Source organism: Haliotis rubra, unplaced genomic scaffold (genome assembly GCF_003918875.1).
Source record: "Haliotis rubra isolate DU_JTF1 unplaced genomic scaffold, ASM391887v1 Scf504, whole genome shotgun sequence".
Lineage (NCBI taxonomy): Eukaryota > Metazoa > Mollusca > Gastropoda > Lepetellida > Haliotidae > Haliotis > Haliotis rubra.
This window is the reverse complement of record NW_025767196.1, coordinates 665757-685132: the sequence shown is the minus strand read 5'-3', so window position 1 is coordinate 685132 and position 19376 is coordinate 665757. Positions and strand designations below refer to the sequence as shown.

General features: G+C 39.7%; 1 protein-coding gene across 1 annotated transcript in view; it reads left to right on the top strand.

Annotated features, from left to right (window-relative positions):
* LOC124291980 (girdin-like) overlaps positions 1-19376 on the top strand; it is a 96424-nt gene that overhangs the window by 63973 nt on the left and 13075 nt on the right. The window contains 9 exon segments of the mRNA XM_046729058.1: positions 748-767; positions 6816-6897; positions 8584-8655; positions 13958-14044; positions 14859-15005; positions 15475-15610; positions 16229-17616; positions 18223-18350; positions 19084-19173. Of these exon segments, the coding sequence (XP_046585014.1) occupies positions 748-767; positions 6816-6897; positions 8584-8655; positions 13958-14044; positions 14859-15005; positions 15475-15610; positions 16229-17616; positions 18223-18350; positions 19084-19173 (2150 nt within the window).

The window sequence follows — 19376 nt, the reverse complement described above, 5'->3', positions numbered from 1 at the left end:
CGGTGTCATGGCAGTAAAAGGCTTTTGTTGACTGGTGTTGAAAGAGTTAAGCAAACTACAATACATGTTTCTTGTTTCAGTTTTAGATAAACATCTTATGAAATTGAAAAACTAACCTAATATATGAAAAATATTTCCATTTGCAATTTAATTGCCTCTTTGTAATGTTTATATGGTGCCACATACAGACATCAAAGCCCTGTAGTTTTAAAGCTTTTCTCTAATTATCCAAAGCAATTTTAAATCACTTTGCAAGTCTTTCATAACTCAGACTGCTCTCATTTCAAGATAAGTGTGTTTGTTAACAAACAAGAAGAAAGTCAGTCATGTGCAAATTAAAAATGGTGTGATGGTTAGTGATCGCTGGGCTGAGTGTGGATTAGATTGTCAAACTAACTTGGCTGACGCATGTCATCATACCCATTTGTGTGCAGACCTGTGAAGATCCACGTTAGAATTGATCTTCAGTAACCCATGCTTGTCTTTAGAGTCGACTAACGGGATCGGTGGTCAGGCTCACTGACTTGTTTGACACGTCATCAGTTCCCAATTGCACAGATCGATGCTCATGGTGTTGATCACTGGATTGTCTGGTCCAGACTCGATTATTTACAGACAGTCTCCATATAGCTCGAATGCTCCCGAGTGTGGCATAAAATCTTAACTGACTCACTCACTCAATTGTGTGGATCAATGCTCATTCAGTCCATCACTGAATTGCCTGGTCCAGGGTCCCCATCCACAAAGCGTTCATAACGTTATGACCTGTCGTAACTCTATACTTTACGAATGTCGTAGCACAACAAACGTGGATCGGGACCCTGGCATTTACTACCACCATATGTTGAAGTGTCTCATTACACAACAAACATACAGTATACCCTTGTACCTACTGAGTGGACCTGTTGAACCTGCCACGTTACCTGACATTATGAACTGCCTGTCTTTTGTTGTTACCATGTCCATCAGCTGTCTTCTCAGATGACCGACCTTGTTGCCCTGTCAGACACCATGTTGCTATGATTGTCCGTCATGTTCGGCCCATTTGTCTGGGATGACAGTCTATAGTGACTTTGTCTTTGTACTTAACCTGGAGGGAAATAGTGTCATGGTAGTGTTCGTTTAGCCCACGTTTCTGTCATCATTGTTGAAGTCAAGGATTAAGATTGTCTGCTGATTGCTTAATTAGTTTACAATTAATTGTGTCGCACTGATTTAGGACATTTTCTTACAGGAGAGTCTTCTGATCATTTCTTAATTTGAAAACATCTGCTGGATGTTTTAGACATAGACAATTTCTGGATATGAACCAGCCAATCCTTCATAATGTTTGTGTGGATCCCACAGGGAAGTAGTTCCACAAATACATGCTTGGTATAACGGTGGTATTGGGTTGCCAATAACTCTGCTCAACATGTACCATAAGTATGGTCACATCAGTAGACGTAGACTGACATGCAGTCCCAGAAAGACACAGCCTCCGTATAAATATTGCTGACTGTGCTATATTTACAATTCATAAAATTCAGTTTCATGGTTCAGTTTTATTACCCTCACAAAGGGGGGAATCATTTGTACTGCTGATTTTGAGCTATTATCCCTCTGTTTTCAAATAGCCACATTGGCATATGCCACTATTTTAGTATCATGAAACAAATATGGCTGACATGGCGTAAGACAATTGAATCAGTGATGATGATGATGATGATGATGATGATGATGATGATGATGACAACGATGATGATGATGATAGTGACGATGACAATGATGATATTTTGTATGGTATTTTCTTCGGTATGTGTTGAGCTTCAGGACTCACCTGCACATACTATTTCTCTAGTGTGAGTGTCATCATTCATCTCAACTGAAGCAAATCAGTAACAACGCCTTTAAAATCACAAAGCGTGGCCCAAAGTGAAGGCTTACCTTCCAACACTTGATTACAGTTATAAAGCCACATTAAGAATGACAGGAATGCAGAGATCCTGAACTGCTGTACAGGCTCCTTCTAGAGTCAGGCCTGTACTGAAATATCACTGTGTGTCTGACGCAAACTATAGCAACATGGATGTGAACGGGCTTCACAAGAGATGCCCAGCTCTGTGCTAGTTCCACAATGTCTGGTATATACTAATAGATGTCTCTCGATATCTATTGGAACAGTGATCAGCTATTTTTTACTTCTTTATGTCAGGAAGTAAAATATCCCTGATCAGCTATATTAAAATATCCGTCAGGTTTTAACAGAGATACTGTGATGTTTACTTCTGTGTATGTTGGAAAGCCTATTAATAGACAGTTTGGTGTATCATTGAATAGTAGTTCTTGAGTAGTATCCTTGAATTTCTGGATTGGGAAAAACATTAAAATAATTTGCTCCTGTTTGGGGAAATGGTATTTGAAAAAAGTTCTGTTGTTGAAATAAGAATATACCCTGTTTTAAGGGGAACCAGAAATTATACCCCAGTCCAACTTTACTAACAATCCCCTTTTGCCTGTTGCTCAAAGTGATCTTAACACTATGACTGTTGTCGGAAGTATGATTGTGTTAGTACTGAGGTCATTTTGTGTAATGGCTGGTCAGTTATTATTGGTTTGGTATGTCCGGGACAGTGGGGTAGCCTAATGGTTAAACTGTTCACTTGTCATGCCGAAAACCCGGGTTTGATTCCTCACATGGGTAAAATGATGTCCCCTTCCGTTGTATTGCTGGCATATTGCTGAAAGTGGCGTAAAACCATACTCACTCACTTACTCACTCACTCACTCACTCACTCACTCACTCACTCACTCACTCACTCACTCACTCACTCACTCACTCACTCACTCACTCTCTCACTCACTCACTCTGTCCAGCAACATGGTTGTTTGTGATGAGCAAAAATGATTTAAAACCAGATGCCCCTGTCATTCCTCTATCTCTATGAGACTGCGTAGTTGAAACGCTGAGATAGAGGAAGTATGCTTGGCATGCTTGACCAAGTGTCCAGTCTGGAGCGAGCACACTCCCCTACACCCACTACAAACATAGAGCAAGCCCCTCTCTGACATACTAATAGAGCTTACCCTCCAGCGACCCCCTTCCTGAACCCCCTTATACAAAGTAAACACAGGCGTGAGCCCCTATAATTGATTCAACATCCTTGACCATGGGCCATGGGTTATCAGGTGAAGACAGGCAGATGTCTTCATTTGTTGGTATAGCTAGCAACATGGCTGGCAGTTAAAGTTTACTGGGATTTGAGCAAAGGGTTTTTATCAAGTCTGTGCATTTAGCCATGACTAACAGACAACATCTAGTTGCAGAAATAAACATATTTTATAATTAAACAACCATCTTGATAAAATATGATGAAAATGAGCCAAGAGACTTTCTTCATTTTAAGCCTTAAACTGCAATAATCTAGACTTGTAGACTTGCATGGGCTGTATTTGACATATTTGTATCAAGGTCTGTATGGCAGTTTAGCCACTGTAGGCTGAATATCTAGTATAATTCTGTATGGAATAGTAAGCTTAACTAATATAATCCACATAACATTAAGTTGGATGAAACTGATGCTAAGAGTCATGCCAAGGTTAGCTGAAGTTTTGGGCACAGACTATCGGGATACATTGAAACACTCAACTACAGTGAATGTAGAAAGATAGTTGCAGAGAATTTCCTGGTGTAATAACAATAATATGTTGGTCAGGTTCATGATGTGAAGGTTTGACTGTGGGATTAGGAACAAAATCCTCTCAAAATCGCATTGTTTTCATGTATGTTGAGGAAAGAAAATTTCGTATTGCACAAACACAAGCTACTGACACAGAGAAGCTAACAGAACATAAGTAATATGAAAGAAATGAGTCCTGTTTTTATAGAAACATTTGAGATATGGTTGGAAATTACAGATGCTGAGCTTGTGCTAGTGTGCAGTATTTGTTTACGTGTTATTTGAACTTAAGAATGAAAGTATGGGTTATTTTCACATTCAGTACATACAGATAAAAATAGGAGAGAGAGCAGCGAAATATTCAGGCTCTTCAGAACCTCCTTGATTTCTTGTTATGCATTGTGTAAATATTTCTACAGCAATTGAATATTCTTAATTCTGTTTTGCTAGGTTGTTTATGGTATTGTTAGAACTGTTTATCCTGGGACTGCCCCGAGCATCTGTCTGAGACTGATACTGATGCTCCTGTTGTGGACACATACAAATGATAGTGTAGAGTGAGGTCCCAGACTCCACAGGGCCGTTTGTTTCAGGGGAGGTGTCACCCCTCTCAGCTGACCATCATGAATGGCCTCAATTAGCTGCCTCCCAGGTGGTCAAGTACCACAGGTCTTTGTCCATCTGGTCAGCCTGATTCAGACTATTCTGCTAGATCACAGTGCAGCAGGGAGAGGGTTAAGGTGGACATCTGTGCTCTAACTGACGAGGGAGATTCAAACACAGTCTGTAGCTATGGCAGCAAATTCTGGGGAAGGGAGGACAGAAACAGCTTTGGATTTGTTGGAAAACTAACTTGGTACCAAGATAGAAATTAAGTTGTCATTGTTGATATGATATGATGAAGTCTCATTCATGGATGGTTGTTATGTATGCGGGTTGGATGCAGTTATATGATGTAGTTTACTGGATCATGAGAGTGTTTTACAGGTAAATGAACTTTGTTTTTTGTTGCTTTTGCTGCTGCCAGTATCTTGGATCTGTTGATATCAGTGACACTCCTTGTAGATATACATATGAAGATGACCCTAACATGCGTTAATAGATATAATATATATAGCGCTTTGTTATCCTAAGTTATCTGTTCATCATTCACTTCACAGCTGCCAAAACAAATAACATAATATTAGGCCAGACCAATTTTATTTCTTGTTTAATGGATCCACCGGTTGTATTTTTTCAAGAATGAGAAAAAATATTAAAATTAATTTTCCCAGCTCAAAAAATAAAATTTTGATATTTTTATTGGCCAAAAATGTAAATGTGCAAGAAAATGTTTTAGATTGTTTTTTGCCCCATATACACTTCATAAATTCCCGAAAGTAAAATACTTTTTGTATTTCTAAGGAATATTACTTTGACTGGTGATATTTATTTATTTTTTGGTTTTTTTTTATTTCTTCCTCCTGCTTTTACGCATTCTGAGGTCAAAAATCCATAAAACAAGAAATATAATTGGTCTGGCCTTATTTGATAAAAAAATAATATTACATGGAAATATGGTTACTGATGCTGGCATTGTGTGTATTTGCTGATTGAAATTTGACTTGGAAGAGTAGATTTTCTCCGTGTTGCTATGACTGTGTTTTCCTATGTGGATTCTGGTGTCCCCAGCCGTGATATAGCTGGAATATTGCTAAAAGCGGCGTAAAACTAAACTCAGTCAGTCAGTCCTATTTGGAACGTCAGTGATTCATGACTACAGAAATGGTGTTTAGAAACAGAAAGTGGAGAGTGGTCTTGTCTGAAATAATAAGTTTCACTGTGTACTATGTTTCCAAGAAGCAGGTCCAGGATCAACTGATCCTAGTTTTGTCACATCAAACTTTGCTTGATGGACTGGTCTGGTAGGCATCTACAACCTTCATCCCATATTAACCTAATGTAATATAAGTAAACTGAGGAACTGTTCAAAGCAGTGTCCGATGTCTGTCCATGTGTCATTACCTTCTGTTTTTCAAGGTAACCAGGGGTCTTGGGTAGCCTAGTGGTTAAAGCGTTCGCTCGTCATGCCGAAAACCCATGTTCGATTCACCACATGGGTACAATGTGTGAAGCCCATTTCTGGTGTCCACCGCCGTGATATTGCCAGAATATTGCTAAAAGCAGTGTAATACCAAAATCACTCACTCACTCAAGGTGACCACATTGGGTGCGATATTGAACATGGATTCTGACAGATAGATCAGGAAATCAGGTTCCGGCTTGGTTGGAGGCATCTCATTGTTCCCAGACAGCATGGATCATTGCTGACAATATCCATCACTTGATTGTCTTGTCCACATATAGGCCACTGTGATATATAGAGAATACTACACTTGGTCTCATTACATACGAATTATATGAAACGATATCGTATCTGAAACGAAAAAAGCGAAGGTCGAGTTTGTATAAGTCGTGATAATTCGTATGTAATGAGACCGAAAGTGTGGTATTTTATTTATTACCCATGTCTTACATGCATTAAATTGACAAAATTGCGTATTTTTGTTATGTTTTTGGTTTCAAACCGAAACCGGTTCCATAAAGAGGTTGCAGAAGAGTTTTGTACTGTAGTACAATATTTGCATGACGTCACACTGTAATGATGTCACTGCCTTGGTAACCGACGTCACGATGCATGTCAGTTGTCATCGCCTCGTACAGCCTCCTACAGTAAACTACTCCGTAGCACCTCGTTTCTTGGTTTCCAGTTGCTTCATTCGGCTAACATCACTGGTGGAAACATTGCGTTTATGTTTTGTCTCAGTTCAACTCACAATTAAACAGCGACACGGCAACCTTCGCAATGTTTACATTCCCACAATGCATTTAAGTTGTAGAATGAATGAATTCACGTGTTTGTTATGAATGAAAAAATAGTTACATCAGAATGTGACCTAATTGAGAGGTCATCGGTTATCCAATCAAATCGTTAGAATCTGAGGTCAAGTCACAGGTCAACGCGATACGACACTTGTGTGACGTACGATATTAGTATGCAACTACCCATACGTTGACCTTGTGGGTAATAAAACCAGGATATTGCTGAGTGTGGCATTAAACAGCTGACTGACAAAACCATATTTAGCTTTGTCTGACAATCTGTTTCTGTTCCAGGGAAGAGAAACAAGAACAGTTGTCTGACATCAAGGATGAGCTGGAGGACACGAAAGGATCAATGGCCAAACTCCGGAATGAGGTGAGACTCAGTTTCATCATTTTATCATAAAAAGGTTACTTCATTGGGCTCTGTATTGGCAAAAACATTGCATATCAATATATGCCAATTTATCATCCAAAACTGTGTTCCACAGTAGATATCGCTTGTGTGAGATATCGTTTTGACAGTAGATTTTGTACAATGCCCTGACAATGCTATGACGTCATGAACTTGTTGACGTCACAATGTTATGACATCGCTACACTGCAAATCTAATGGCAGTACTTTGTTCAGAGATGTACATTTTTCATTGAAAACTAATGAAGAGTGATTTTTTATGATAAATAGAATCTCACCCTCGTGTCTTCTGATATCAAATATATCAACACTCATTGATAAAAGTAAAAATATCCTCAGCAAGCCTCGGATATTTGTTACTTTATCAACTAGTGGTGATATATTTGATATCAAAAGACACTCGGGTGAGATTTTCTATATATCACAATACAGATACCTGTATTGCAATGACATGTATTGTGATATAATTGGGAGCTGATTGACACTGAGTGTACATGCTGATCTTATTTACTCAGCATGGTTAATCACTTGCTATTGCATGGTTGTCGATACAGGCAGAACATGACATAAGAGAAAATCGCTTCTGATTTTCTGAGAGTTTGTCCATCAATTTTGAATTGAAATTTCATTTGTAAATTGATATCTCAGATTTCATGTTAAACTTTAAGATGTAGTGTTTTTATCCAGGAACATAGAAAAACATTTTTCATCATTTGAAAAGCATATGTTCGTATGCTGTAGTCTGGTGTCGAAACATTGATTATACATTTATTGTGACTTGATCTGATGAAGTGTTAAAAATATTAAACTGAGTTTACAAGTACTTGTCATGAAACTAAGGTAATTTGAACGAAGGAAAATTGTGACAAAACTTGATCTGATGGACTCAGGTTATTCTTTTCTTTTTTTAAAAAAAAATTACATTGTTGTGTGACAACCCCTTCTTGTTCAGTCCCTGATAACGTGTCAGCCACTCTCATCTAATTACATGCACTATAGAATTTCTCCAGCCCATTGGATTACATCTGACAGGCTTGTAAGGACAATAACCTGATATTTGGGATTACATGTTTTCCTGTTTAACTAGATCCTCAGATTTGAGTTTACAGTTTGAACAGGTTACAAACTACATGAGAAGATGAGAATTAAACCAAGCCTCAGGTTAAACATAGAGCTGAGGTTTCATTACAGATCACTATCTGGGTTTCATATAGACGATGTGGTGAACTTGAGACATACATGTCATTCTATGCTAGAAAAAAAAACTTGCGTAGTGGGTAGCATTCCTTTCCGTGGCTATTTTAGTCTTACTTGACTGACTGCTAGTGTTACGAGTAAAACCCACTTTTTGAGATTCCTTAAGCCGACCCTAGTATGTACATTGTGCGATGATAGGATCCGCCTCATCTCTGACAAATAAGTGTGTTTTGAGTGAGGCTGTGTTCCGCCCGAGTGACCTCACCGTATATGTGCGGGCTGCAAGCGTGTCGACTTGAGGCTGGTTAAGGAGACCTATGAGTTTGTTTATCTGATGGATAATAGTGGAATGGAATCATTCAGATTTACGGTGGGAAGTCCATTGACGATGACTTCACCGTGACAGGATGTGTTTTGTGTGAGAGTGTTATTTTGTTGTGGTTATTTCAGAACCTTGATCTGACCCAAGACGCGCGGGCAACTCGGGCTCTGAGAGACGAGCTGGATATCATTAAGGAGAAGGTCAGTATGAAGTTAATGGACATGGTCCAGTTTCCCATCATATTGTCACTCTGTCCATCAGCTGAGTGATGGTTGGCAGGTGATGATGGACTGTCATCAGAAATAATATGTGTTATGGGTTGATGGTAAGCAGGTGTCCACTTGGTGGCAGGTTACTTGAGAGTGACTTGTAAACACAGTCACATAGTGTTGACAGAAGAAAAGGCTGAAGTTGTCTGATGCTTTCACTAAAACACAGGTTGACCAGTGGATGCAGTATCGATACTTTCACTAAAACACAGGTTGACCACTGGATACAGTATCGATACTTTCACTAAAACACAGGTTGACCAGTGGACACATGGCTTCGGTAAGGACTGATATGCAACAGTTTCTGGTCTTAAAATAGTTTATGTCAAAATTCAGGTGTGTACAGGTGTGCTTAGAATTAATGGTATGTGTTGGCTGTGATCAATTTTAAACCTTCTAGGAAAGATTTTGAAAAGCATCAAATTATTATTTTGATGATTATGATATTTGTTGCATTTTCTATATTCACTATTATTTATGATTTATTCACTATGTCACAGTCCCATCAGATATATTTTGGGTTTGAAAAATCAGTTACACAGTAGTTGGAGAGTTTGGAATTTGACAAAGTTTATCAGTTGTCACTGATGTCTGGTGCGGCTGCCAGTGTGTTATCGACAGTGTTATCTGTTAGCTGTTACAACAGTTGCCCACACCAAGGTATACTGGCCTCCTTTCCAGCAAGTGTATCTGTAGCTGAAGTATTAGGCCTGTAAATAGAAATCTAGAGTTTCTGTCCGCAATGACGTGTAATTGTGTCCACTTTCATGAAGATATCACCTAGTACATAGCAGTGAGTTATTACCTGCAGTTTTACCACTTGTCAATATGTTTTACTGAGCCAATGGATGGGTGCCTCTAACAAGCTGTGTGGACTAACAGTGATAATAGGAAATTATTATTGTTATATTTTATCATTTTAAAAACCCTTTATTTAAATAATGTGTCATGATGGCTTCAGCTCAAAGCCAATTTAAAAAATTCTATTCCTGTTATATAAGGAATGGTCAGTAATATGATAATTCATCATAATATCACTTCCAGATACATGTGCAGGTTGTATTTCTAAACGAGCCCATCCCACCACCAGCTTACATGGTATGGGACAAGTATGTTCCTGGGTATAAGGTAAAGCAAATGCCTTTCCTTACTGTAGACTGCTTGCCACATTCTACTTGTGATCCAATATTACGGTACCTATACCTCATGAAGATCCTGGTTTGAAGTGGCCAGCAGCCTATGCATGCTTATCATAAAAAGCAACTGACAGGATGGGGTGGTCAAGGCTTGCTGATTTGGTCAAAGCATAAAATTGTAGCGAAATGCACAAATTGCTCATGATGTCAATCAGTGGATTATCTGGTCCAAATTCAGTATTTAAAGACCACCATCATACAGCTGGAATATTACTGAGTGTTTATTTAGATCCAAACTACTGTTAATTATATAATGTAGTGTTACAATTTCCAGTTAGCAATTCTCAGGTTCAAATTTTGTTATAAGAGCTTAACATGAATGACCATGAGGCAACTGCAGTATGTGCTCATGCTATCGACCAGTGGTTTGGTCCAGACTATTTATGTCATGGAGCTGTAGTATTGTCAGCTGATTGTACTGAAGTTACAGTTACATTGACTGTCTTATAATATAGGTTATTGTCAGAAATTCATCAAATTTGAGGAGGCAGGAGACATATTTCAAGTTTCTATTTTTCAAAATTGACTTAAAGTATGCTCCTTGGGGGTATTGTGAGCAACTGTTGACCATCAGGAGGAAGTAGTGTGTAGGTTGAGACAGGAATTAATACTTGGCCTGGTGTGTCAGTTGGGAAGAAGGAAAGGTTATGAGAATCACCAGAACTGTTTTTACATCCTGCTGAAAGTCAGTCATAGTTTGATCCCTGAAGTGATATCATGCAATCTTGGCAGACTCTTTCAGATAGAATTAAGATTATAAAGATTGATTTCCTTGTTCGAATTGACATTTTATTTGATCAGTATTGTTGTTTACAATGCATTGGCTGTAGTGTATGTAGGAAAAGGCTTGTAACATGGTTGTAACATGTAACAGTGAGTACAGACTGTAGTGGGTTATATGCAGGATAAGGGTTATGTTAACATGTGCTTTGAGACCATGCTGGTTCTATAGCTATGTGTAGCCTGTCTCAGTACAGCCTGCATTATAGTCTGTTTGCAGCGAAGAAAACGTACCGATGAATTTCACTTTAAAAAAAAAAAGTAAATCAAATAAAGTGAAATTAAGAGTGCGAATCCTCATAATTTTACCTTGCCAACTGAACATTTAAATCTCAGAATTTTATTCAACATAGGATAAAAGTTGTTTAACAAACGATCATAGTTTCAAGTCGCTATTATTGGTTTGTATTACAAGGGGGAATGCACATTAAATGAAACACTGAGAACAAGTGGGTTTGGTCTGAGTTAACGCTCATCTCATACTTCACGTGCATTTGTTTCACTGTTCCAACTACTGCGTTTACCCCTTTGTAATACAAACCGATAATAGCGATTTGAAACTGTGATTGGTTGTTAAACAACTTTTATCCTAAGATGAATAAAACCGATATTTAAATGTTCAATTGGCAAGGTAAAATTATGAGGATTCGCAATCTTAATTTCACTGTATTTGATTTACTTTTTTGTTTAAAGTGAAATTCATCGGTACGTTTTCACTGCAAACAGACTATAAGTGGAAATGTCTGAAGACACACCATGTTAACTATAGCAGAGTGGTGTGTTGATAAGACTCTGCAGAGCTTGTGGCAGTACAGGTTGTATGTGATGATGTTTCATGATTCACCACAGTGGCTGTAGTTGTGTGGAGGAGAAAGCTTTGTAGCATGTCTCACTAATTTCCAGCTGTAGAAAGAGGAGATGTGTCAAGATACGCCACACAGGCGCAAGTGGAGACATGGCATTAAGATGTTAAACAGAGCAGGGCTTTGCTTGTGTGGAGTGAGGTATTAGTCATGGACAGAGACATTTGGCCTACTGTAATGTGTTCATGCTTTTTCAACTCTTGTGGTAATGATTTGTAGCAGCATTTATTGAAGTCAACTTCTTGGATTTTTTAACTTGTATAGTAAGTTTGCATATGCTGACTCTTCAGGACTGTCGCCATGGTGTAGTGGTTAGAGCATCCGCCCAGAGAGCGGAAGGTCGCGGGTTCGATCCCCAACCGCGTCATACCAAAAGACGTTAAAATATGGTAACTTGTTGGTCCCTGCCTGGCGCTCGGCATTTAATGGGTACAACAATAACTGGTCGGCTCGGAGTCAGTATAATGTGTCTGAGTGGGGTATTCATGCTTCACTGCGGCATGGTATCTCAGTGGGCTAGCACTATAAAACCAGCTTAAGTCTGGGCTAGTGCAAGCAGCTGCACATACACATACACACGAATGCAGGTCGTCATATGAGCGAAATATTCTCAAGCATGACGTTAAACCCAATTTCACTTCACCTCACCTGACTCTTCAGTAGTTGACACATTGGGTGAAAGGGTTTCTTAGGGACCAGTCATGCATTATGGTAATGGTGGCAAGGAATCCGAGGTGACATAACATGACTAAAAAATAATTCACATATTTGGGGAGGGTCCTGTTGAAGTTGACATTGCATAATGAAATATTAGTGCTTATGCATTTTGTCCTTTCAGTGAAGGTCATGAATAGAATGTAAGAGGACATTGGGAGAGTCATCAAACGATATGACAAGCACTACTGGAGGGTTACTGTTAAAGCATAGAGAACTTCTCACCCACCAATCCCTGTAATGAATAATGTGTCACTTGTTACAAGCCCAATGTTAGGCCAGACCAATTTTATTTCTTGTTTTACAGATTTTTGTCTTCAGAAAAGTTAAAGGCAGGAGGGGGGGAAATACATAAATAAACTCACCAGTCAAAGTAATATTCCTTCTAAAGACACAAAGTATGTTATTTGAGGCAATTTATGAAGTGTATATGGGGTTAAAAAAAAAAAATCTAAAAACAAAATTTCATGTATGTTTCCATTTTTGGCCAATAAAGACATAGGGATTTTATTTTTTGAGCAGGGAAAATTGGTCTGGCCTACAACAGTAGATCCAAAAACAAAGAAATAAAATTGGTGCCTGTATGCTAGTACCCCGACCACATGGACCTCGTGTCTTCACATTATATTTGAACACTCCTATAGGAGTAGTGGCAGTGGCAGCATGTAGATGGTCCCAGTAGGCTGACAGGGACTCAGTTGAAATGCAGTTAACCATGCATGAAATAGTGTAATGTGAATTACAGCCAGATTCTCTCAAGCATTGATTGGCTGTTTTATAGTACACACACTGATGCTGTTACCACATTCACCTGCTCCAGAGTCCCGGTGAGTCTCTGGAGATTATAGGCTGGATTTTGTGCCTTATAACCTATTTGTCATAACAGGTAACATAAACTGACCTGGGCCCCGTTTCACAAAGCTCTCGTAGGCCTAAGATCTTGTAACACCTACGATATATCTTACGATACCACGCTAAGGGCGTTTCACGAAAGTATCTTAGTACTCTTGTTGTTACGAGAAAACTTACGGTTTTGTTTTTGACTTATGAGAATAAAGCTCATTTACGAGAGCAAATACTTACCGTAACTTTTATTGTAAATTTAGGGTATCGTAAGCCTACGAGAGTTTCGTGAAACGCCCATAAAATCGTAAGATTGTGCTACGAGAAAAGTTACAAGATCTTAGGCTTACAAGAGCTTTGTGAAACGGGGCCCAGGTTGTCGGACTCGGTGACCAGCTCAATATGTTGTTCATGATATCAACCACTGTTTTGTGTGGTTGACTGGTTTGGTTGATGAAATAATGGTGACTGCGATGTTAAACACCTTTCTTCAACTCGCCTGCTCGAGAAAACAACAAGCTGCCATGGTGCTGTTGATGTAAAACAATACTGTTAATCACCTTTGGACTGTTTCCTTGGCATTAGGTAGCCAAATGGTTAAGAGGGTTTGGTTAGACAAATCAAAGATTCAGGTCCTCAGGTCCTCAGAGGTACCGAATGGATCATGGTCAGACAGAGTGACTTGGTTGAAAGCAATTTTCAGAAATATGTTTTGATAATTGTGGAGATTCACACATGTTTGTTCCGAAAAGTTGATCAGAGAAGAAATCTTCAGACTTTCATTGCAATACCTCAAAGTTGTGTTTTAGTTCTCATGAGCGTTCTTTCCCTCCACAGGCGAGCAAGGTTGACACGTACGAGAAGGAGATCAGCAAGTACAAGGAGCGACTGAATGAGCTGGAGTTCTACCGGGCTCGCATGGAGGTGAGCTACAGGCCCTACATACAACAACAGTAACAAACATTGTCCCATTTAAAAAACACAGAAATAATTTTTAAGACCTGTCTTGAATTTGGAAAGATTTATTGTAGTGTTTGTTGTATAATGTGAGCTGTGTGTTTGAAGATGTTGGTGTTACCAATACATCCATACACTACCATTTGGATTGTGTACAGCACAATGTTCAGGGACTCAATTTAATGAATGTATAGGGTCACCCATTAAAAGTCTGGAATTACTGGCCTACTGTACATTAGGGAAATAGACTTAGTCAAGCTTACTGGTAAATGGGCATAAATGTTACCTGATGTATTTTAGCATTTTGTTGTGTAATTGGATCTCACAATTTAGAAACAAATATATGCATTTTTGATGTGAGAAGGCAGTTTTTAATCCTTATATTCAGAGCATGTTTCAGTATAGAAAGAAAAGTATTGTCGCTGTAAATTTTACTTTTTTTTTCCAAATACAGACATGTTTCCCTTAAGCATGCCATAACGCTGTGATTGTGCCCATCAACTCCACTAAAGTAGGATTGGGCCTGTTAAACTTAGGGCTTTCATCCCACTTTAAAAGATACATCAGAGATATAACTGGTTACTGTTTAAAGCAGCATTAGAACAAACTCACTCTTGCTACTCTCTCATACTTGGTTTAACTGAATCACAGCACGCACTCTCACTACACTTACAACACACACACACACACTCACTCACTCACTCACTCACTCACTCACTCACTCACTCACTCACTCACTCACTCACTCACTCACTCACTCAATGTGTGTGCCTCCTTGCAGGAGCTGAGGGAAGAGAACAACATCCTAGAAGAGACGAAGACCGTTCTGGAGGACCAGCTGGCAAGCAGCCACAAGAGAGTTGAGACTGTTCGCGAACTTGAGAATGAACTGCTCAAATTCCTCGAGCTCACCCAGGAAATGACTGCTGTAAGTATCGGCTGCTTGATGGCTACTGATGAGCTGAAACTTTGACAGAAACAAACAGTCATGACTTGAGACATGCAACAGAGGTTGAGGGATAGGATGTATGTCTTGACGTAGGTTCATTGCTAATGAGATGTGACTTTTTTATGTTGTCTGTAATGTTGGGATAATCTTAGTGAACAGTTTGAGAGGATTGTGGATGTTCAAGTTACCAAAGACTATATGTTTGACTGACTTCAAGCTTAAAGAGTTAGAGTAGATATAGATTGTTGTGTGCTCTGTTTTCTACAAATGATGCAAGGTTTAGTGTTATCAGAGACAGGGTTGGTGTTAACCCAGCTATATGGGCTCTCATTGCTCGTGCTGTCTGATGTAACATAGGGCCAAATGGGAGATGTAGGTTGTCTTGAATAAAACACCGACTATAGAGTCAGAGGTACCCTAGACTGTATTGTACACATTGCTTCTGTAGGAGAGAGATGGTGACCGGGAGAAGATCCAGCAACTAACTGAAGACATCTTACGACTGGAAATGGACAAGAAGAACTCAATGAACGAGAGCGCCAACCTGGAACAGGAACTTCAGGATGCCAGGCACAGGCCAGGAGGTGAGGACTGCTGTAGTGTTTATTCCTTCATGTCATGTTCATTCCTAGGTTAGCACATGTAGGGTTACGTCGGCGCCATGTTTCTATATCAGAACGAGGCTCTCTATGATGGGACCCATGAAGATCTGGGGTAGAATAGGTCTTCAGCAACCCATGCTTGCCACAAAAGGTGACTATGCTTGTAAGAGGCAACAAACGGGATCGGGTGGTCAGGCTCACTGACTTGGTTAACACATGTCATCAGTTCCCAATTGCGCAGATCGATGTTCATGCTGTTGATCACTGGATTGTCTGGTCCAGACTCAATTATTTACAGACTGCCGCCATATAGCTGGAATATTGCTGAGTGCGGCGTAAAACTTAACTCACTCACTCACTCTCTATGATAGTCATGTGACCATGTACAGAAAAGCTATAAATAGCATGCATTACACTCATTACACTGCTGTGGTACCATCTGGTTCATAGACCTGCCAGCAACACTAACTCATGAAGGTTGATGTGAGGAAACCTAATGTTAATTATGTGGACTAGTCACAACGTGACCTTGACAGTTGTAGTATTTTGTTGTGACCAAAGTACTGGTACAGTGTATTACATTAATGTTCTCTGTTTCAGTTGTAAGTGGCTCCCTGTCTGACCAGCTGAGTGAAACGTCAAATGCTAGGATCCTACGACTGCAGCTGGAGAACCAACAGCTGCACGAGAAGCTCCAGGAAGCATCAGAGAATGCACTGATCCAGAACACAGCCATCAACCTGGAGAATGAGAAGGAGATCCAGAGACTCTCCAAGAAGCTGGAGAAGCTCCAGGAAAGCAATTCCTTGGCTTCCCAGGAGTGTCTGGACATGGAGGAGCAGAAGGACGAGCTTTGTCGGGAGAAGGAAAAGTTGATCGTCACCCTTGAGATGGTGAAAGAGAACAGTGATCGGCAGGTGCGCGAACTGGAGGCTGAGAACGAGCATCTCGCCCAAACCATCGATGTTCTCCGGGAACGTAATGAGAAGTCAAATGATGCTCGGACTAAAGATTTGGAAAGGGAAAATCGAAGACTCCACGAAACAGTGACAACTAAGAATGCTATGCTTTCAAAACTTGAGTTCGAAACAAAACAATTAAACAGGTCGTGTCAAAAGTTGAAGGAAAATGTTGATAAGGTGCCAGAACTTGAGGATGAAAATAATAAACTGGAAAAAGAAAATTCTGAAATGCATAAACAGATTACCACGCTAGAATTAACCTGTGATAAACTTAGTACTGTGGAACAAGAGCTTTCTGATTTAGATGTGGAGAACAGGAAGTTGTCCAAAACTGTGGAAACTTTGCAGAATTCTCTCAGGAAGAAGGAACAGTTGGAGGAACAGAACATCAACTTGACAGTGGAAAATCAGAAACTACAGAGAACGTTAGACTCTTTACGTGATTCCTCAGAGAAAAATTTCCAGTTAGAAAATGATAAGGATGTGTTAAATAGAGAAATACAACAGCTGAAGAAATCTTTGGAATCTCAGAAGCAGCATAAAGCAAAACAAGAACAGATGGAATTTGAACTGTTAGACATAGACAATGAAAATCAAAGACTTCAGAAATCTCTAGATATCACCACGAGGAGGATGGAGCAGTTAGAAAATGATAACAGCGATCTAGAAAATGAAAATGAAAAGCTTGCTAAGACATTAGAATCAATGAAAGTATCAATCAAAAGGTTAGAAGAGAAAGAGAAAGAAGCTTTGGAGACCGAAACCGAATTGAGCGAACTGCAAAAAGAGAAGGTTGCTCTGGAAAAAGAGAATAAGAAAATTAGGCAGTCGCTTGATGTACGAGAATCGTCTTATGAGGAGGTGACGGCACGTAACGCGGCTCTGGAGCAGCAACACAAGTCTCTGAAGAAGTCCATGGAGAAACTGAAGGAGACCTGCGCCCGTGTCCGGGACCTGGAGAAGGAGAACAAGGATCTCCTGCAGGAAGTCCATCTGGATAAGAAGACCATCCCTGCTCTCAGAGAGGTAAGTAGAACACTGTCGTGTGGTGGTAGAACGCAATGGCTCACCCGTAGGTATTTCTGGTAAAAATATTGGCCCCCTCTAAAAATCTTTGGTTGTCATAAAGGGCGACTAAATGGATCGGGTGGTCAGGCTCACTGACATGGTCATTGTATCCCAGTTGCATGTGGGGTGGTAGGGTAGCCTAGTGGTTAAAGCATTCGCTCGTCACGCCGAAAACCCGGGTTCGATTCCCCACATGGGTACATTGTGTGGAACCCATTTCTGGTGTCCCCCGCCGTGATATTGCTGGAATATTGGTAAAAGTGGCATAAAACCAAACTCACCCAGTTGCATGTTTTGGTGTTCATAATATCAGTCATTGGATTGTTGATTATTTTGAAACCACCATCTTATATTCAATGTATTGCTGAGGGCTGTGTTACAATGTCAATGAAAAATACAACAAATCTTTTGCAAATCATAGGTATCTGTATATAAGTGTAACAATAGTCTCGTGCGCTTTTATGCTGGACCCAAAACTAATTCTAGTAACAACTAAGAGTTATTTTACAGACAGTTATATTTTGTCCGTTTTAGTTTTCTGACTTGAACTTCTGTGTGCTTCAGGACCTGGTGAATGAAAAGATTAAGTCCACCACTCTGTGCAATGAGTTGGAGACCTTGAAACATGAGCTGGAGCGTGTAGGCATCAACAAGGAGAAGCTGGTCATGGCTGAACAGATGCAGGACGATAGGTAAGACGGGAACTTTGTGGACCCAAATTCCAGTAACTCCAGTATCACTACAGACCCAACAGAATCCTTGACACAGGTTTAATGTTGACACTTTGATTGGCAACATACACTGTAACTCATTTCATGACTCCACGGGAATTTCAAATGATTAAGTTTCACAGTATCTTTTTAATGAGGAAATCAGATACCTTATTCAGTGTTTCTTACACTGATGACTCCAAGCTTGTGGATCCTTTTCACACCCAGAAAGGGAGTTTAGTGTGTTTGTAGGGAAGGAGTAATTGTTACACCATGTTTTTATTCAACCCAGATGTTTAGCTAATGGGATTGGGACAGGTCCAGATTTTCTACCCGGGTACCCAACCCCCATTACCCTATCCTACCCGGATACCTGTTATGTTAATTCCTGACAAAAATTGTAAGAAATGGCAATATATTCTTCAGATCAGAGGCTAAAATTTGGAGTTTTTCCATATCTTAACCATGTATTTTATTCAAAACAGATGGCTGTAAATTATATCTAAATCTTCAAAGACAATACAACCTTTTAATCATGAAAGAATAACATATTACATTGTTTAATCTATTAGTCACATGATCATAATGGGTCCGGGTATTGAGACAGGTACCCGGGTCCAACTGATTTCCCACCCGTCCCGGGTATCTAGGTTACCCGTCCCAGTCCTATTAGCTAGGTACTCACTACATGTGGGATGTGTTTGATTCTTGACAGTCGCTACCAGGCACTGGAGTCCATGATGGAGGATGCCTTCAAGAAGAGCCTGGATTTGAAGGAGCAAAAGATACAGCTATTAGAAAGCCGGTGAGAATAACTGTCCTTTTTAAATCTGCATGATCTCTTTCAATAGACATTCATTGTCCACACATTGTTTACTGCAGGAATGTAAGTGATGTCTTCAAAGTAGGAGTCCCTTTTTTGTGTTGAGCATGTTCAACAAGATAATGCTTTCCACAAAGTTACCTCTGAGTTATGGCTATTTTACATAGACGTACACAGACTAATGA